The sequence below is a fragment of the Nicotiana tabacum genome, chromosome 10 (assembly GCF_000715075.1).
Source record: "Nicotiana tabacum cultivar K326 chromosome 10, ASM71507v2, whole genome shotgun sequence".
Lineage (NCBI taxonomy): Eukaryota > Viridiplantae > Streptophyta > Magnoliopsida > Solanales > Solanaceae > Nicotiana > Nicotiana tabacum.
The window spans coordinates 25,478,861-25,500,843 of NC_134089.1; the positions used below are offsets into that span (position 1 = coordinate 25,478,861).

At 38.7% G+C, this 21,983-nt stretch overlaps 1 protein-coding gene, 1 long non-coding RNA gene and 1 other non-coding gene across 3 annotated transcripts; 1 reads left to right on the top strand and 2 right to left on the bottom strand.

The window, feature by feature from the left end:
• Positions 1-666: 666 nt before the first annotated feature.
• LOC107770960 (uncharacterized) lies at positions 667-1,113 on the bottom strand. Its single transcript, XM_016590288.1, has one exon. The coding sequence runs from the start codon at positions 1,111-1,113 to the stop codon at positions 667-669; it is 447 nt and encodes a 148-aa protein (XP_016445774.1).
• Positions 1,114-2,349: 1,236 nt separating this feature from the next.
• On the top strand, positions 2,350-2,456 carry LOC142165648 (small nucleolar RNA R71). The gene has a single exon (XR_012696302.1). It is a non-coding gene; the product is annotated as a small nucleolar RNA R71 (small nucleolar RNA).
• Positions 2,457-21,306: 18,850 nt separating this feature from the next.
• Positions 21,307-21,683, bottom strand: LOC107770961 (uncharacterized). Its single transcript, XR_001644714.2, has 2 exons — positions 21,557-21,683; positions 21,307-21,464 (listed from the first exon to the last, which is right to left on the bottom strand). It is a non-coding gene; the product is annotated as an uncharacterized LOC107770961 (long non-coding RNA).
• Positions 21,684-21,983: the final 300 nt, after the last annotated feature.

Consider the following 21,983-nt stretch of genomic DNA (forward strand, 5'->3'; position numbering starts at 1 on the left):
TACTGTCAGAGATGGAAATATGATTCCCATCTAACCACTTAATCACTTCTTTCTTTACCACTTCTTTCATGTTGGGGTTCAACCTTCTTTGATGTTGTCTGGAAGGTTTGTGCCCATCTTCTAGTAAAATCTTATGCATACAGAAGGTCGGGCTGATACCCTTAATGTCCGCAATGGTCCAACCAATTGCAGTTTTGCACTCTATCAATACCTACAAAAGTTGTTCTGCCTTCACATCTAACAAACTAGATGAGATAATAACAGGTTAAGTTGAGTTAGGTCCCAAGAAAGCATACCTGAGATGAGATGGTAGGGGCTTCAGTTCCAACTTTGGTGGTTCTTCTATCGACGACTTAGCTAGTGGATTTTTCCTTTCTTCTAAGTACAAAGGCTCAAATTCGAGCTCCCTTCTCCAAAAACCTTGGACTTCAAGAGCAAGTACCCACTCCGCCAAGTCTTTTCCGTTTGCTTCATCTAAGTTTATGAGATATGCTGCTAGAGGGTCTTTAGTGTTCAATATCTCATCTTCCTCTTCCAAAATTACATCCACGGCTTCTATTAGAGAGTATTTAGCAAATTCACTTGGTCGTCGCATAGATTTCTGCATATTGAATGTTATTTCTTCATCATTTAATCTCATTTCGAGCTCTCATGTTTCACGGTCAATTAAGCTCTCCTAGTGCCCAAGAATGGTCTTTCCAAAATTATGAAAATTTCCTCATCAACCCGACAGTCAAGAATGACTAAATTTGCTAGGAACACAAACTTCCCAACATGTACTAATACATAATCACGAATACCAGAGGGCCTCTTTACTGTCCGGTCAGCCAGCTGTAGTAACATGGACGTGGGTCTAACTCTTCCAATGCCGAACCTTTTGTAGATAGCCAGGGGCATCAGGTTTATGCTTGCCCCTAAATCACAAAGTGCCTTAACAAATGCATAGTTGCCTATTGTGCATGGGATTATGAAACTTCCTGGGTCAGACAACTTCTCAGGTATGGGTCTCGTCACAACAACACTACATGTCTGAGTCAATGTAACCGTGGCCAAGTCTTGAAATTCAAACTTACGAGGCATCAAGTCCTTCATCATTTTTGCATAACCAGACATTTCCTTTAAGGCGTCAATCAATGGAATGCTTACCTAAATTTGCTTCGACATCTCAAAGAATTTCTTATACTGCTTATCTTTCTAATACTTGGTCAATCTCTGTGGTAATGGTGCCGGAGTTCGCTTCTTCCTTGTGATTTGATTTTTTTCTTGCTCAGGCACTGCTTCTACTGTCTTCTCCCATGCTATATCAGTCTCCTTTGCAACCTCTTTTTCTTTGCTGGTGTTTTCTTGTGCATTTTGTACTGTCACCTCAGTTAATCTTGCTGAATCATCTATCCCAACGGGTACTGGCACAAGTGCTTTAGTAGGTCGGTTTTCACGAGCCATTTCTTGCTCCAGATCTAGGTCTCTACCATTTCGTAGATTCACTGCCATAACCTGTTTCGGGCCCTGCTCTTTTGGATTGATTTGTGTGTCTGCAGGAAACGTCCTATGGGGACGATTACTTAAAGCCATCCAAATGTGTCCTAATTGAACCTCAATACTCTTTATCGCTAATTCATGTGAGTCTATTCTCTCAGTTAATTTTCTATTAGTCCCAATCAGTTGTTGCAACATACTGTTACTTTTATTCAGCATTCCCTTAAGTTCAGCAAACCCATCATCTTGTCTCACAATCTGTTATTGTTGAGGTTGTGGATAATCCAGCTGTTGATTTTGCTAGTTGTAACCCTGTTGCCTCTGGTAAGGCACCACTGGACCCTATGGTCAAGTAGCTCCAGGATTGTTGCTGTTGTTGTACTGCTGTTATGCTGGTCTATATTGTTGATTCTGCTGTCCCCAATTCTGACCACCTTGCCTCTATCCCCCATAGTTGGCCACATAGTTCATATTTTCCTGATATTGCTGGTTGTCCCCTTCCGCACTCCACGAGCAAACATATAGTTGGTTAATGCATGGTGTACATAAGACCCTATTAGTTGCATCAACTATGTGTACCTGCTGTTTCTGGCCTGATTCATCTATCTTTTTGGTGAGGATCTCATTTGCGTTACTAGAGTGGCCATATTTTCAGCTATGGAGTTATTTGGGTCCAAAGCCACTGAATGAACTACATGAGTGATTGTAGAGTTTCTTGTCATCCATCCTGAGTTTTGGGCCATCTTATTAAATAGGATCATGTTTTCTCTAAACGTTTTGCAAAAAAATGTTCCACCTGCTGAAGCATCAACATTGGCCTTTAAGCTGTCTGCCAATCCCATGTAAAACCTCTACCTGAATATCTGCTCCGGAATGCCATGATGTGGGCACCTAACTAGCTTACCCTTGAACCTCTCCCACGTTTCTTGTAATGTTTCTGTTAGTTTCTGCCTGAAGCTCAATATCTCATCAATTTGTTTAGAAGTCTTATTGGGTGGGTAGAACTTGTTCACAAATTGCTTGACTAATTCATTCCAAGTAGTGATGGAGTTTATAATGAGTGAATTAAGCCAAGTCTGACCCTCTCCCGTCACCGAGAATGGAAACAACAACAACCTTATTGCTTCTGGTGTCACATTAGGTTGCCTTTACGTGCCACATATTGATAGGAAATTCTTCAGATGCTGCTGAGGATCTTCAACGTATGACCCTGAGAACAGTCCCTTGTTCTGCAACAAGTGTAGCATGTTGTTTGTGATTTGAAATGATTCTGCTCGTATATGAGGGACTACAATTGCGGTCGCTAGGTTGTCGGCGGTGGGTTGTGCCCAATCATACAATGTTGCTTCTGGCACAAGAGGCACCACATCCTGATTGTTCTGGTCATTCACGTTATTTCTGTTATTTGGATTATCTACTCCGTCTTCCATGTCTGGTTCGATTTGTTCTGTTGAGTTCTGTTGTTGTTTTCCCTTCTTGTTTGCATGATTCAATACCTTGAAACTTTCTCAGGATCTGATAATGCTTCGAACAATTCACCAGTTCTTGAGGAGTTTCTCGGGATGCACCTATAACACCCAAGACTACAAACGTTAGAATTTCAATATATTTAGTTTAAATTGAAGAAATTGACTACACTAAGAATTCTAGCACTTCTTTTAGCTGCAATTAATAACACCGTTAAATTCTTCGGCAACGATGCCAAAATTTGATCACGCCAACTATACCTTATAAAAAGGACTTAGCGGTCGTTCCAAATATATTTTGGTTAATAAGTCCAGAGTCGAATCACACAGGGAATTAATTTATTAAGCTCAGCTACTAGACTCGCACAAATTCACACAATCAATCTTCAGAAATATTTGAGTAACATGTTGGATGTTTACTAACTAAATATTACGTAATTAAAATGCTATAAATAAGAACTAACTACGAATGGGTTGTAGGCAAGAATTGGAATGATCTAAGATTCTGATTTCCCTATTGTCGGAATCCTTTCTGCTACGTTTTCGATAAATTTGCCTAAGTCTTCTTTATCGATCATGAACACTCTGACTGTCGTAACTCTCTACCGAGTAATTACCGCAATATACTAGATATATTCTCCCGAATTACGCTACCTGGCCTTAAGTAAAGCTCACTCAGATCGCACCAAAGTTTTGTTATCCCTAATCCCACCTTTAAACCCTTCGTATTGATCCCTCATATACGTTAGGAGTGATGTTGTTCAACAACTACCTAAATATGCACTCTCTCCCGAGTAATATATACTAAATAGGCACAGCCAATTGAGGGCCCTTCAATCAACCACAATAATATCATCCTTCAACAGGTAGAGATAATACTACGACAAATCTATATTAACATAACGAGAAAATCATCCTCCAATCGGTTCCATCAAAATCCTAGATTAGGAGTTTAGCTACTCATACTCGTAATAACAATATTCAAAGTATTTTGCATAATTGAATTACAAAGTAAGGATAAAGGGATGTAGAAATCGATGATTCTAACTCCCAACAGTTGTTCCATGAGCTATCTTTGCCTCCAGTTGCAAAAGTCCTTCAAAGTGGTATTTTTAGGTCTATTTACATGTTTAGGACAGGACCTAAACGTGTAGGTCAAATCCTAGTCAAGCGGGAAACGAACTAAGCCTTCAAAACTCGGACTAGATCTCGCCCCAGGCCTGACATCAGGCATAACGCCTGGTTGACCTGGCATCAGGCCTGGCGTCGCCAGGTCTAACGCCTGGTTATGATGGGCCTTTGCCTTGCCTCGCCAACCTCTCGCCAGCTTCAAGCCTGTCGTCGTAGGGGTATCGCCAGCTTCAAGTCCGACGTCGCCAGGTTCTCTCCTTCGCTGCTCTCATGCACGCTATTGCGCGCAAATAAAGTGTAATTTATCATTAAAGCGTATAAAATGCAAGGCGAATAATGTGCTAAACCATGATTATAGCCACACATCAGAGCACTTCATATTTTATTAAATATTATATCCCGTAAGAGAATCCCAAATACTAGAAGACATTTTTTTTAAAGAAAATTCTATATGAAATCTTAAAAGTATATATAAGAACTACTCCATATATTTATAGGTTGGTTTGGTTCAGATATTTTTACTCAATATCAAACTAAATCAAACTAAACCTAGTTCGATTTTAATTGATTTGATCAGTTTGATGCGGTTTTCCGATTCGGTTTGTACACCCCTAGCTATATGTGGTGAATAATAGTTATTTTCTGGAAAAGAATTATTACTGCGTCAAATTTATTTGCAGAAAATCATAAATAACTGCAACAAAAATGCATATTACAATGGGGATTTTCCTAGGGATTATAAGAGAAAATTCGTAGTTAGATTTTCCTGCCAAAAAGGTTCCAAAGGAAAAATCGCCGTAGATAGGTACGACATATGAATTTCTGAAACATTGAGTAATTTACCTAGGAATTATAATGGCGCAAGTAAATTACCTGCGAATTTTGTTGCAAGGAAAATTAAATATCCGCAAGAAATTTTTGATGGAAATTTGCGGTCGAAATGGAATTTTCGTCTGAATTTCCATGGAGAAAATCTGCATGAACCTCTCCATGACAAGTCACAAATAAATATTTAGGAAATTTTGTCAAAAATTTGTGGTCAAAAGGAACTTATTTTTTAGGAATTTCATGCGAATAATCGGTAAGAAAATCCCCATTAAAAAAAACCGCTACTAAAATTGTATGAATTCGCCAGGTAACAATTTTGTAGGCAATAAGTAAATATTTTATTTAGCCTCAAAGTTTGATCTAAACAAGAAAAATTTCCAGGTAGCTATTTAACAAGCAAATCTAAATGTAAAATATGCATGAATTTCCCAATGTAAATTTTTCACTGGTAAATCCCAATGTCAAATTGGATGCAATTTGGGATAATTCCCATCCGCTCAATCCACAGAGTATCAGCTAGTACAGCAGAACCAGAAGGCCAAAATTTTATTCATTATTCAAATGATCACTCAATTATTTAAAATTTCTTCGTAAATTATCTTTCTTTTATTTGTAAAAGAAAAGTTACTTATCTATTTCAATATCTCTCAGAAGGTCACTCAATCAAATTTCTCTAACTTTTCGATAGCTAAATACCTATTTTACCCACTAAATTATCAACCTTTATTTTTAAATTTTTTCTCAGTTTACTCGATATTATGAACTTACATATAGAATAAATAAATTTATTTATATAATAAGAAAGGAAAAACAATTTTTAGACATATATAATGTTGGAATATAATAATTGAGCAAATTTTTCAAGCATATATAATGCATGTTATAAATATATCTTTATGCTAAAGAATTATTTTTTAATATTACATGCATGGAATATATTTTTTAAAAGCTTTTTCTCTTTCCTTCTCAATTGTATAAATAAATTTTTGAGTTTTGGTTGTTATTATTTAAATTATTGATACGAACAAGTTATTATAATTAAATATTTTACTATGCTCAATTATTTTATTCATCATTCCAGGTGTTTAAAATCTTATTTTATAACTCAAAATAAACTTTTAACATAATATTATATGATTTAACAAAAATTACTCATCGAAACAAGGTACGTGCGCAAGATGAAATCGTTAAGACTAGTTAGATAATAGTTAAATAGAGGGTGAAGGGGTTGTGTTAGTTTCAGTAGCATTTGAGATTGGGCCATATTCACCATAAAATCAGCAGCTCAATTACGATTTATGCGCTTCAAAGTTCAAACGTCGTTGCATTAATCCTAATTTTTACACCCTATAAAAAATCTTAGTACCCTATTTATTTTAAATAAATACCATTTTAAAATATTACATCCTATAAATACCTTTTATCCTTTATAGCAAAAAATCTAAATATAGTTACATCCTACAATTAAGGCACCATATATGCTAAATATTATTTTTCTCTCTCCCTTTTTGTATTTTCTCTCACATAATTACCCAAACCCCAATACAATCTCTCTCTGTTTACATACAACCAGACTATCTTTTCTCACAAACCCTAGTTTCTTAACTCTTCTTCCACCTCCTCCGTCCAAGTAAAGCCCCAGGCCCAATCTTAAACCCAAGGCAACGTTTTTGCTCTCCGGCACCGGCGGCCTACAAACTGATCTGAACCGGAGATAGCTTCGGAGCTTTCAAAGTTCCGTGCTCTCAATTGTTGTAAAAGTTCGGTTATGAATTAAGGTATTCGGTGGAAATGGAAAGAGTGTTCAGTAAGCTTCGGAATTTGGACGCTTACACTAAAATCAATGAGGATTTCTATGAATTTGCCTCATGGCTGACCAACCAAAATTAATGGCTGGCCGCCAGCCGGCGAAGCCATAGGGCTGTTTCTCTCTCTAGATCGCTCAAATCGCCTATTTGTATTCAGTTGTATTCGAACGTATTCTTCAGCTGTATTCACTTGTATTCAGGTTTAATCAGTTGTATTTAACTATTTTATTCGGCAGTAGTTAGTTGTATTCAAGTGTTTTATACAACTGTATTCAGTTGTAGTTAGTTATATTCAACTATTTTATTCAGTAGAAGTTAGTTGTATTTTGTTACATTCAAGAGTTTATTCAGCTGTATTCAGTTGTATTTTTGTTGTATTCAAGTGTTTTATTCAGATGAATTAAGGTGTATTTTGTTGTATTCAACTGTATTATTCATATGTATTTCTCTTTATTCAACTATAATCTTTATTATGTATCTTTCAAATACAGATTAATGAGGGATCGTTTCAGTTCATTGAGTTAATTTAGGAGAATATCATGTGATTTGATTTCCTTCCGTTTTTAGCGCAGATACGTTACTGTATTTAATGTTAATGTCGCTTGAATACAGCTAAATACATGTCAAACTTAGCTGGAATTCCAGTTTTTACGCCTATATTTTTGGTTGTATTAATGAATACAACAGCTTAAATACATGGAATACATTGTATAAAAACATAAAAGGTATCTATAACACGTAATATAGCAAATGGTATCTATAAATGGCTAATTAGACCAAAAAGATGGTGCTTTATGAAAAATTCCCAAAAATATTCTCTTACTGTTTATAGCTAGAAAATATATTTATGTTTTTATATTTACTTTTTTAGTGATATATATTCTGAAAATTATCTTTTCCTTTTTTACTTTATAAATAAGATTAATTTATTTGATAGGAAAGTCCATAATATATACTAAAAAGAGAAAAAAATTATAATATTTTAAAAGCATTAAAAGGGACAAAAGCTGATAATTTAGAGGGTAAAATAGGTATTTGGTCACTAAAGTTTGAGAATCTAGTTATGCGACATGCTGAGTTTTATAAAAATAGTTAAGTGACTTTTTTGTTACAAATAAAAAGAAAATGCTTTATTAGGTAATTTCAAATAGTTAAATGACAATTTCATTAATAAATTCTCTTATAGTCTCCGGAAAAACAAATACAACCAAAGATTATTTATTCTCCCGAATGCACTAATTATTCTTCAGAAACTACATAAACAACATACATACTCTCAGCAAACACATAGAATTGATGCAAATAGAAGGCAAACCAAACACAAAACTGTTTTTGTATCCTAAAGCCACTACAATTTACTCTTTTAAAATCAAAACTTGAAGCTAGTTTCAATTCTAGTATCGACATTGTGTGGCGTATATGGCGAAATTTCTTTCTTTTTTTTAATTATTTTTCTATTGGGCAGTCTCGGGATCTTGAGTTTATTTCCACATCTTAACCATTTCACCAGGTACTCAGTATAATTGTTTACCCGTCAAACATTACAGTTGAATTAGTAACATGATTTATAGACAAACGAATTGATTTGATCCCAAAATAATAAATAAATTAAAGAAAATGCAAGATTTAGCATTGAAAGTGAGATAAGACAGAAGATAGCTTGGTTCCGAGAGTAGAGCTTCCGAAGACAGTTATATAAATATTAATAGACAAGAAATAAAGTATTATTGAGCTCTTAAATAGTATATAGCATAAGTTTATAAGGAAATTTGTGTCCTTACAATGGATGTTGAAGTTACTATTTATCGTTACACCTAGGACCAAGGTCCTAGAATCAAGCCTCTTAAATGACAATTATGGGAGCCATTGAAGAATGTGTAACGGTAACCTATCAATGGCAAAATTCTCTATAACGGACTGTGTATTTAATACTGTAGAATATTCTTCATTGAATACTATCGGGTGGCTGACATTCATTTGTCTTCACTAGCAATATTCCCTCCGGGGCTTCCCGGTGCCAACCGAAACTGCTGCCCTTGGTCTTGATTTTCACTTGTCTTCGGTTCCACATGTCACTCTATTACACGAGTATTTAATATGAGCAGATTTTACCCTATACAAATAGTCCCCCTGCTTTCCGGTGATACATCTTTATGTCATCAGGAAGTTGGTGAAAATACCTTTCTTGTCGGAAAATATTCGGATCTTCTCTGAAAAGTTTCTGACGCTTGATTAGACACACATCTCTCCACATTTATTGCCTCGAACATGTATCACTCCACGATTTAGCAATACTTTCGCCGGTTCTCGAGGTAATCATCGCCACGATTTTAGCCACATATTCCTTTACTTATATGTCTCATCATTATTCTTTTACACTTCACTGTTTTTCAAAACTCTCTTTAACTTCTTTGTATTTAACCCTTTCTCGCTTTCACTCCTTTTTAGTCTTCTTCTTCTTCTTCTTCTTCTTTAGAGAATCCTTACTTCCTTCTGCTAATCATGGCCTCCTCCTCCTCCAAGAACTCAAGCTCTTAAAAAATCAAAGAAAGTACCGATGATGCTACTCCTCCCACGGTGAGCACCATCATTCTTAGAAGGCTTAGTAAAACCAAAGATTTTGAAGAAAAGTTTACTTCTGCCAAGTTCTCATACATGGGTTGTTGGTGTGTACCCTTCTTCCATCCGTCCTTTTAGCATTCCTGTTGTGAAGGAAGATTGTGGTTGCCATGACCTAGACATTATTGTTCCCGACCTGGCGGAGCGAGTAACCTTCCCTAAGAAGGGTTTTATGTATGTTTATATGCATCCAATTACTTTGGGCGTATTTTTATTGAGCGGGAAACTTGACCCCATAATTTTAGAGTTCTGCTTTCAGTATCAAGTCTGCTTGGCACATGTGGACACTTCTGTGTGGCGGACGGTAGCCTGTCTTCGGCGACTTTGCTAGGAGACAGGGGAATAACTCTCATTGGCTCAAATGATGAACCTTTATTCCTTTAAGATTTTTCATGGGAGAGTAATAAACTTTAGCAAATGTGGTCACCATGCTTTGTTCACCAGCATGGATGATGACAACCACGATGGATGGATGGAGTGGTTCGTTGTAGTTGCCACTAGGGACATCATCCCCGCCACAACTCCATCTTTCCCCGAGTCATGGACTTGTACACGTAAGTTCAACATCTGTCTTTTCCTGGATTAAAGATTGTTTCAAGTTGTTAATGATCCTTTTTTGTTTTACTATTTCAGCAACTCGGTGGACACCACCAAGGGTTGAAGGCTTGGACTAGTGGGTCCAGAAGATTTTGGATATTACCACGCTTGAGACCTGCCAGTGGAAAGAACAGTCCCTCAAATACAGGTGGAAGGCCAAAATCATGGTAAGTTGATTCTCGAACTGATCCTGTTTTTACCTCGCGTATAAGAAAATTGGATAACTTCTCTCTCCATTGAATTCAAGTTTTCTGCATGGCTATATTACCATCCCGAGGAGGATGTTTTGGCTGATCCCACAAATGCGGCGAGGTTGTTATAGGAGGATTTTCACCCAAACGGGTGCCATCGGACCTGCTTCTGGGGGAACTGCTTCCTCTCTAAGTCCCCGACCAGAGAACAAGCAAAAAAGGCGTTGTTCCTCTATGGCCGAGGGTAAAAATAAAATGGCGAAGAACACCACGCCCAAGCCAGCTGCAACCACTATGGTGATTGATGATGATGGATAAGCCAGTGATGGATGGGATTCCTTGTAGAGGAGACGACGACCTTCATCAGCTCAACAAAATGATCAATTTGAAGAGCTAATAACCCAACCTAGGACGACGTCCGAGTGCTCTGGGGAGAGTGCGATATAGTGAGGGTGCCAATTCTCACTTGCGACTCCCAATCGTTGCTCCCGGTACTATGAGGCTGGGTACCGGCCTCTTCTGTCTTTGGTTGATGAGCAACCAATAATTAACAATGCTTTTGCTGCAGCTGCTTCTCAATCCACAATGCCATCAACTTCATCTCTTTCTTCGCGAACCATGCCTTCACCACAAGCAACTACTACATCATCTCTACTAACCGGAGACAATCGAGAGGAGGATGTTTGTTACACCCCATATTTTCATACGTAAAAGTGCGCCATAAGCAAATTGATAAAAGCTTAGAAATGAGATATTACCTCCCGCATTATTGTACGTTAAAGTTTCGTTGTAAGTTAATCAACGTAAGTTTGGGAATGAGATTATAAGCATTATTCTATTTCAAACAAGTGATGAGTAAATTCGTGAAGTTGAGAGGGTAAGCAAATAGAAGAAAATAAATTTCGTCGAAGTTTGACATTTTGGGATAAAATACGATCCGAGCTAAAATATCTGGCATTTATGGAGTAGTACCATACAAGGTACCACATGACTATGATAATATGGTACACAAAGTGTGTTAAAAGCAAAAAGTATTTTAAGTAATTTGAGACGATTCTTAATTATGTGGGCATTTATCCACGTGTAAGTAGCTAGAATGATTAATCACTACTTACTAAAGGAACATGGAATCACCTAAAGAAGGGGTTATCTTATCATTAGCTAGGTGGAGGCTTGTGAACTCATTTTATCAAAAGTGTAACACCTTATGTGATCAAAAGATTCCACGTATTCATACCATTTCTTTAAGACAAAGTAATATTAGTTCTTTTTCTCTACTACTACTACTAGAATATTAGTATAACTCATCTAATTGGAAAGGTGGATCATTCTTGAGAATTTCTTGACCAGCAAAGAAAGTAACGATCTTAAGCAAAATAATTTCATACGAAATTATAATAGCATAATAGTAACAGGATTTTGCGATTTTAAGGGAGTACGATGTAATATTTTTCAAAAATATCATACGAATTTTCCCCTACTCTAATCCGCTGTTACGTGTTGTTGCAAGTGACGTACTTTAGAGGGATTGTCAAGAGAATTGGCTCAGGTATGTTAAAACTATCCCTTCTTTCTTTTTGGCATGATCTATACACGAACGAAACGAGAAAATGCACAAATCCCATAAATGACTCTATTCATAGAAATACAAGAGATGTCGATATTCTTGATTCCCTATGTGTCATATTATTCTATCATCTGTTCATGTGTCTCAAAAAATACATAAGTTGGTAAAATTTATTTCGAGATATTAATTAGAGGCATAATGGTCTTATGACGTACCGACAAATTTTATTAACATATTTTCATATGCATTTCATCCATTTACATATGCACATTGACCCATGACCAGATGACGTTATATACGCGTATATATATATATATATATATATATATATATATATATATATATATATATATATGGGAAAGGTTATGGCGTTATATACGTACCACCACCTGATCAGTTGGTATACGTTGAATAATTTTGCCCACAGTGGCCGATATGATATGATGGCATGCCCTCAGAGGTTGGATGATGTTATGAACACATGTACATATGCACGACATGATATTTATACGTATATGCATGACATTTTAAATATTAAAGGATTTCACAGAGCTATTCGGATTTACATGTCGAGTCTTTTACTCCATGTTTCTCTCATGTCTATTGTCTACTAATTTTCATTACTTACATACTCGGTACATTATTTGTACCGACGTCCCTTTTGCCTGGGAACACTGCGTTTCATGCCCACAGGTCCCAATAGACAGGTCGAGAGTCCTCCAAGTAGGTGATCAGCTCAGCGGAAGATGTTGGTGCACTCCATTTGCTCCGGAGTTGCTTGTTTGGTTAGTATGATTTAGATGTGTATTGTTTGGTATATGAGGGCTCTGTCCCGACCTTTACGATATTATGTATTCTTAGAGTCTTGTAGACAGATGTCATGTATAGGGATTCTTGTATGTCTTTGTCGGCCTATATTTTGAGTATATAAAGGATCATGCCGGCCTTGTAGGCTCGTACGTCATATGTATAAGCTTTGATTAAATGTTGGATCGTCCAATGTCGAGTATCTCTACATGTTTTATTCTACTTATCTCACGATAGTCTCTCTAGCCCATTTACCTATGATAGCATGACACGAAAAGATACGTTATATTGGTACTCGGTTGAGCAAGGTACCGGGTGCCCGTCGTGACCCATCAGGTTGGGTTGTGATAATGTTCCCCTTCCCGATCCCCAGACCATGGGAATTTGGGGCGTAATTATTCGCCCCCCTCTGCAGATCCTCAGAGGAGGAGGAACGTCTCCCTCTCAGTCTCTACTAAGTGATATTTGTTGTCCCAACCAGTGGAACTTGCCAATTACCTGAATCCAGTAGAGAAAGATCTCTTTCGAGGGAGTGTATGGTGAACAATTCCATGCACAACGCATCAGTAGTATGATATTTGTTCCTATTATTGCTTCTTCTTGACTTGTTATGGCAGGATTTCTGATTTGAGTTTTTTGCTTTGCAGGCTAACTTCCTTGCTTTTGAGGGCCTTCAGAAGTTGATCCTCGATAAAGAAAGACTCACGTCTAAGCGAGGTCAACATTTGGTCGAGCGGGATCAAATTGCTGCTTGCCTCCCGGTACTAAAAGCACAAGCTGTCGAAGCCGTTGAGTTGGATGCTCAGTTGCAGCAGAGTGAGTAGGAGGTAATGACCCTCAGCGAAGAGGCCGCCTGTTAAAGGTATAATTTCAAAAGGCCAAGGAAAAATGTTTTGAGGTCCAACATACTGTTCTTGTTGCTGCCGAGCGTGAGGCTACCTTTACTCAGAGGTTGAATAATTTGGACGCAGCCTTGAACTCCAAAGCTAAAGAAGCTGATGTTGCTGAGGAGAAGTGTGCCCAGTTAGAGAAGTACTATAAGAGGGTCATGGAGCACAATAAAATTTACAACTCCACTATCAGTGACCTTGATATCAGCCTTCAGGTTGCAAGATCCTAGCGGAATAATCTTTTGACCGAGGTTGATCAGCTCAAGTCAGAGCTTCAGCACCGAGCGGATTCCCTCATTGTTGAAAAAATATATTCGATTTATAACATGAGGAGAAAAACCTTGGAATATGCCAAAGCGGGCGTCATTGATTTTGATGCCGAGATCGCCAAGTCCCGTGAGCTGCAGTCAACTGCCCGAAGGGGTCTCCCAGTTCAACTTGATGCAACTGCCTCTTCTGCTTCCGTTTCCATATTCTCAGAAATTGAGGAGGAACTTGAAGGGTATAATGATGAAGGCCAAGTTCCCGAGCCGGCAGCAGATCTGCCTACTTCTCCTGGGGGTGCAGGCGCTTCTCTTCCCCAAAGTTCTAGGGACGCAGTAGTTTAATTTTTTGCTTTCTTTTACTTTGTTTTTCTTTTCATACACTTGTACTTGTGCTGCTTGGAATGTTTGTTATATAAAAGTGCTTTCGTTTAAGCATTGAGAAAATTTACTTTTTTTTTGTTGAGTTATGCAAGGCTTCGGGTGCATTTTTCCCCGATGGCATTTGGATTCCGGGCATAAATTCTTGCAGAACCAACCCTTTATTGTGAGGGTTTCATAAAAGAGGGTCCTCTTATGTTTACGGTGCTTTTGAAGAGGACATCTCCTATTCATTCTGGCACTAGCATTTGAAGTACTTGATTAACTTTCAAATGATAAAATTGATTCATCATTTGGACAAAAAACAAGATAAAAACAAAAGTACTTTACTTTGATCCTTCCATTTTCAAAAGTACATAAGCAATCGTTGTGCTGAAAAGAAATTGCCATAACTTATGGCTAATTTGTACAACTTATATCTACGGGGCTGGCCGTACAGTCCCCGGTCCAATGATACATCTTTGTTCCTGATTTTTTGTCGTCCCGGTTTATGTGGCAATATTGTTGTCATATTCTCATATCATTCCCCCAGTGTTCGAATGTGAAGAGTGCGAATTGGAACGCTGGAATTCTCCCTCCTTTGAAGATCCCACTAGTGAATGGTTGGATAATCTTTGGTTTGATAGCAAGCTTCACTTCCCGTTAAGAACTTTGCTATAGAGCCAAAGATTATCTAACCACCCCCAATGACTTGCACTCATGAGTGGTCGGGTAACCTTTGGCTCGATAGAAAGCTTTATTTCCTGGTAGGAACTTTTCTACCGAGCGAAAAATTATCTAACCATCCCGTAGCGGTTCCTTGTTTCCATGCCTTGTCAATTAGAGGTCTTATTTCTACTGACGATGCTTCCTTTGTAGTATGCTTTCCATTAGTGCCTTGTCAAAAACCTTGCCAGAAAAATTCAATTGGGAACAAAACTGGACGAAGGGAAAAAGAGTGCAACATATTCTTTCAATATAGGTGTTGTTCATCAGCAATTGTATCTTTTGAGGTGTGCCACGTCAGACCCAGCTTCCCTACATTGAGATCTCGGGTATTTTGAGTCACTTTTCTCAAAACCAAGTCTCCCACTTTGAAATAATGGAGATTGACTCTTTGATTATAAAATCTTTCTATTCTTTATTTCTGGGCCGCTATTCTTATATGCTCAAAGTCCCTGCATTCATCGAGCAATTCCAATCCAACCAACAATGCTTCATTGTTTGATTCTTCATCTTCCCGAAGGTATTTCATGGTAGGTTCTCTCACTTCTACCGTGATCAAGGCTTCTTTTCCGTATACGGAAGAGAAAGGTGTCTCTTCCGTAATAGATTAGTCGTTTTCGGTACGCCCATAGCACTCCCGGTAATTCTTTGGGCCATTTGCCTTTGGCTGCTTCCAATTCTTTTTTGAGATTTTGAATAATCACTTTGTTTGCCGATTCTGCTTAATCATTTGCGCTCAGATGGTATGGTGAGGATGTGATTCTTTTAATTTTCAAGTCCTTAGGAAATTCTGTGACCTTTGCGCCTATAAATTGTGGCTTGTTGTCGCAGGCTATCTCCTTTGGTATCCCGAATGTGAAAATTATGTTCTCCCATAGAAGATCGACCATTTCACGCTCGCCGATTTTTTTGGTAAGGACCTGTTTCTACCCACATAGAGAAATAATCAGTTAAAATAAAAAGAATTTTACCTTACCGAGAGCCGGTGGCAATGGATTGACTATGTCCATCCCTATTTCATGAATGGCCCAGGCAAAAATACCGAATGCAATAATTCTGCTGGTTGATGTGCCAACGACACATGGCGTTGACACTTGTCACATCTCTGAACAAATTTCTTAGCATCTTGTTCCATCCGGGGCCAGTAGTAACCTACCCTAATTAGCTTTAATACCAACGAGTCTGCAACCAAGTGATTTTCACAAATTCCTTCGTGAACTTCTCTCATGACGTAATTAGCCACGGAGGCTCCTAAACATAGGGCCAACGGGTCTTGGAACGACTTTCTATACAATTGGCCTCCCCTAACGCAGTAACGGGCTACTTTAGTACGAAGTGCCTGGAATGCCTTGGGATCTTCAAGTAGTTTGCCATGCTCAAGATAGTCAATGATTTCTTTTCCAGTCCTAGACCAAATTGGTCGCATTTGCTTCATAATAGTTGTTCACATACAATACCGATTGCATAAGTACACAACCGTACCGGATTATGATCCCTTCATTTTCGTGGATGAGCCTAGATTGGCCAGTGCATCTGCTTCTGCGGTTTCTTTTCTCGGGATGTGGGTGATTGACCATTCCTTGAACCGTGCGAGCACAATATGGAATTTCTCTACATATTGTTGCATGTGTTCCTCTTTGATGTCGAAGATCCCGTATACCTGATTTACTACCAGTCGGGAATCGCACTTGATTTTTATGACCTCAGAGTCCAATCCCCGGTCCAGCTCAAGTCCTGCGATCAAAGTCGCATACTCGACTTCATTGTTAATCAAGGGAACAATTCTTATGGCTTGGCTTAGGATTTCTCCTAAGGGCATGATTAATACTGCCTCGAGCACATACCCTCACATTGGAAGCTCTGTCCGTGAACAAGGTCTAGAATTCCGATGTTGATTCTGACACTATCACGGCTTCTTTGGTAGCCAAAGGCAGCAATCCATGACTGAAATTGGCCACAAAGTACGCCAAAACTTGTGAATTGATCCTAGTCTTGAGTTTATACTCTATGTCAAATTAACTCATTTCGACTGCCCATTTGACCAATCGACCTAAAAGTTCAGGTTTGTGAAGGATATTCTACAGAGGAAAGGTTGTCACCACGACTATTGGGTGTCATTGAAAATAAGGCCTAAGCTTTCAAGCGGCGACTATGAGAGCTAAGGCTAATTTTTCAAGGTGTGGGTAGTGAGTTTATGCTCCCGTTAAAATTTTACTAACATAATAAATGGGAGATTTTGTACCTTCGTCTTTATGGACTAAAACGACTCTTACCGCTACATCCAAGACTGCCAAGTAAGCTAGTAACTTTTTGCCTTCCTCCGGTTTAGATAATAACGGACGACTCAGTAACTACCTTTTAAAATCTTTCAAAGCCTACTGGAATTCCAGAGTCCATTCAAAGTTGTTCTTCTTTTTCCAAGTGAGAAGAAGTGATGGCATTTTTATGAAGACCGGGAAATGAACCTTCTTAAAGTGGCCAGTCTCCATGTAACCTCTGAACCTCTTTCACATTTGACAGCTAATCGGGAATGTCCTCGATGGCTTTAATTTTATCGAGATTGACTACGATCCCCCTTTGTGACACCAGAAACCCTAAGAATTTACTGAAGTTGACTCCACATGCACACTTTTTGGGGTTAAGCTTCATGTTGTGCTTCCTTAGGATGTCAAAGGTTTCTTGGAGGTGTTTAAGATGATCACCTGCGTTCAAAGACTTGACCCGCACATCATCTATGTAAACTTCCATTGTTTTCCCTATTTGCTTTTCAAATATTTTGTTCACAAGCCTCTAATAGGTAGCTCAGGCATTCTTAAGCCCTAAAGGCATCACATTATATCAATATGTACCAAAGTTCATTATGAACAAAGTTTTTTCCTGATTCTTCGGGTTTATCAACCCGTGCCCGACCATCGCATCAATCATTTGATCAATGTTTGGCAATGAGAAAGATTCTTTTGGGCACGCCTTATTCATATCCTTATAATCTACGCACATGCAAAATTTATTATTCTTTTTGGAACTACTAGTACATTAGCTAGCCAGTCAGGATACTTTACCTCCCAGATTGATCCCAATATCAAGAAATCAAGCTACCTCTTTTTTGACAAACCTGTTTCTGGCCTCAGAAATAGGGCATTTCTTCTGCCTTACCGGAGGGATGTTTGGATTCAGGCTTAACTTGTGCACGGCCACCTCTAGCGGGATACCTATCATATCCACATAAGACCATGCAAAATAATCAAAATTATATTTAAGAAATTCTATAAATCCTGACCTAAGCTCGGGGTCTAGTCCTGTCCCCAAGTAAAGTTTCCTCTCCAAGAATTTCTAAAACACAGCGACATGTTCAAGTTCTTCCGATGTGGATTTGGTTGCATCCGTTTTTTCTGGTACTTGGAAATACCTTGGCACCTGGTAGGATTCTAACGAATCCCCTACCCCTTTGTCGACTTCGTTTGGTTCGGGAGCAGGCATCGGTTCCTCTAATTGCTATGTTCTATGGTCCTTTCTTTTTGCTACTGAAAACCGAGATTGCATTTAAATCTCTTCCTGTCGGTTGATCTCCTCTTATTTGTTTAACTCCCTCTGGGGTTGGGAACTTCAGAAGTTGATGGTATGTCGATGGCACAACCTTTATTTTGTGTAACCAAGGTCTTCCAAGAATAATGTTGTAGACCATGTCACCGTTCATTACTTCAAACAGGGTCGTCTTCATTACCCCTTCAGCATTGCTGGGCAGTAGAATCTCCCTCAGGTTGTCACGCTTGCTAAGTTGAACCCGGTGAGGAGCTTTGTGGCTGAAACGATACTTCAGGTTAGCTTGCCTTGTTCCACAACTCTCCATTGGATAATATTAGCTGAACTCTCTGGTCCACCAAAATACATTTAATTTTAAAATCTAAAATATTAAGAGAAATTACCAGGCATCATTGTGCGGTAGTAGGAGTCTATCGGCATCCTCTTCCGTATAGGTGATATCGTCCTCAGTGACTTCCCGAAGTCTTTTGCTTTGGATTACCGATACCTTTGTCTTTTTTGTGGCCAAGAAGGTTACATCATTGATCTCGTTCCCTCCGAAAATCATATTGATCATTAGAGAAGGAGGATTTTCGCCCGTCTTTGAGTGCTCCACGTTATCTCAGTTGCGACTATAGTTGTTTTTAGCACGATTGCTAAAGAACTCTCTGAGATGGCCGTTTTTAGCAATGTCGCCACCTCCTCGTGCAGATGTCGACAGTCCTTATCCCTCTGGCCGTTGGTCCCAAGATACTCACACCATAGGTTATGATCTCTCTGACCGGGGCTGAATCTCATCGTCCTGGGGAATAGTGCTTCTTTAATGTTTCTCATTGCCGATACCAGCTCCACCATGCTGACGTTGAAATTGTACTCGGATAGTCTAGGTAGGTGGAGTCCCAAGAACCCGATACCTCTTTGTCCTGTAACGACCTGTTATTCCGGCCAAGATTAGCTCTCTTATGGATAGTGAACCTATCCGCCGACCGGAAACCTCTGTCTTGTCCTTCGACCATTTCGTAAGGAAGAAACCTAGCTAGAAGACGATCGATCTACACCGAAATCATCCTTCAACTTTTCCTTATTTTCTTCTCTGTCCCGACCCTTGGTTGATGCCGAGAAGCCGAGGTATTCATCCTCTATTCTTATCTTCGATTCATAGCGGTTGTGGACATCTGCCCATGTTGTTGCCTGAAACTCGAGTAGACTGTCTTTTAATTTTTGGGAAGCGTCAGAACTCCTTGGGTTCAGCCCCTTAGTGAATGCCTCATCTGCCGATTCATCTATCACGGCCGGTAGCAGCATTATTTTCTTCTGAAATCTGGTCACGAACTCTCGCAGCAACTCGGAATCTCCTTGCGCAATTCTAAATAATTTGGCCTTTCGGGCCTGCACCTTCTTGGCCCTGGCATGGGACTTGATAAAAGAATCCGCGAGCATCTCAAAGGAATCTATTGAGTGCTTGAGTAAAAGTGAATACCATGTCAAGGTCTCCTTCGTGGGGGTCTCCCCGAACTTCTTCAACAAGACTGACTCAATCTCATGCGGAGCTAAGTCATTTCCTTTCACCGCCATTGTGTAAGTGGTGATGTACTCCTGAGGATCCGAGGTCCCATTATATTTTGGCGCGTCTGGCATTTTGAACCGCTTCGGGATTAATTCCAATGTTGCGCTTGGTTTCAACGGTAACTAGGTTATTTCTTTGAGTCCGGTCCTTTCAAAAGTGGCAGTGCTCCCAGGATTTGATCCATTTGGGCATTTATTTCCCTCATAAATTGCATGAGTTTGGTTTAAAGGGATCATTTTCGTTATTGTTACCAAATCCGTTGTTGTCCCCCCTGGCCCTATCGAAGCCGACCTCACCCACCGGGGTGTTGTTATCCACCCTTTGTGATGTTTGATTTGTGGGAGCACCGGGAGGAATTAGACCTCTTCCATTCGCGTTATTGGAAGCACCCGACAACGCTTTCCCCAACTCTTTCATGACCTGATCTTGTCACGAGAGATGACCCATAATAGCCTTTTGTTGTTCCATCAGAATTCTCACTATTTTCGCTTCAGCTCGTCTTCAGCATCACCAGGAGTTGCCTCTTGAACTTGTCGTGGATATTGCCCCCCATGGACCGATATGGCTTCATCCCCCTCGTTGCGAGTATCATTGATCGAATCTTCGTGTTGAGGCTGATTTTCTTGGGCCTCAACGTTGTGCGTGATGTTGACATTGTTATCTGTCATTTTTTATGATTTTTCGCTAAGAAACAAAGAATTAAACAGGTTAGTAATAGATGCAAGAATTAATCCAATCACGCAACTGTCTAAGCCCCACGGTGGGTGCCAAACTGTTTACCCGTCAAACGGTACAGTTGAATTTGTAACGTGAATTACAGATATGCGAATCGATTTGATTCCAAAATGATAAATAAATAAAACAAAATGCAAGACTTAGTGTTGAAATTGAGATAAGGCATAAGATAGGTTGGTTCCTGGAGCAGAGCTTCCGAAGGCAGTAATACAAATATCAATAGACAAGAAATAAAGTATTATTGAGCTCTTGAATAGCATATATCATAAGTTTATGAGAAAATTCTTGTCCTTACAATGACTATTGAAGTCATTATTTATAGTTGCACCTAGAGAACAAGGTCCTAGGATCAAGCCCTTCTTAAATGACAATTATGGGGGCCATTGAAGAATGTGTAACGGCAAGCAACGAATGCCAAAATTCTCTATAACGGACTGCGTATTTAATACTGCAGAATATTCTTCATTGAACGCCATCGGGTGGGAGGCATTCATTTTCTTCACTAACAATATTTCCTCCGGGGTCTTCCCCGTGCCAACCGAAACTACTGCCCCCGGTCTTGATTTCTACCTGTCTCTCGTTCCATGTGTCGCTCTATTACACGAGTATTTAATATGAACCAATTTTACCCTATACAATAATAAGTGGTAAATTGAACATTCATTATATATATATATATATATATATATATATATATTTCTTAGGCATTGTTGACGAAATTCATGATTTTGCCATTGGTTGCTAACTTCCAAGAAATTATCAAACATTTTAAAATTTTATTAAAATTTAAACCTTCAAATTGTAATTTTCATTTGCTTCATCATCTGTTAGTCCACACCCTTAAATGCAATACAACTCGATCTTTCTTGACAATGATGTGGTGGATAGTCTTGTCCATTTATCTCTTTATGTACCTAAAAAAAAATCCAGAAAGTTTGTAAGATCTACACACTCTCAACAATCACATGCTTCAAATGAAAAAAGGCCAAATTTCAGTTCTTTGAACCTTACAACGTGATCCATCAAATCTCAGAACGTATTTCCAAGAAGTACAAAGTGTACAGCTCAACCTTTTCTTTTTGCCTATCTTTTGTTTGAATATGGAGTTGTTTAATGAGGAAGGTTAAATTATGAGCTCATTGTTTCAAAGAGAGGAATTAGGTATTTATAGAAAAAAAAGTGGGGTTCGCATTACTTTGTGCGTGAAATTTGAACTGTCTTCCAACTTGTGAGAGCTATAGCTGTCCACCAAAATTAAAGCCTAGAGTCATATTTAATTTATTGGCTTCTTTTGTTCTGTAAATCTTTGATTATCTAGAAGCTAGATGTGTCGATAGACTAATTCACTGACTCGGCTAGTTGAGATTTACATCCGAATAGGTGAAAATAGGATTTTCACTAAGAAGATTCAAAAGATAAAAAAGTAAATACGT

What these genes read in the sequence shown, in the direction of transcription:
- LOC107770960 (XM_016590288.1), bottom strand. Translation starts at nt 1,113, where the DNA reads ATGTCTGGTTATGCAAAAATGATGAAGGACTTGATGCCTCGTAAGTTT.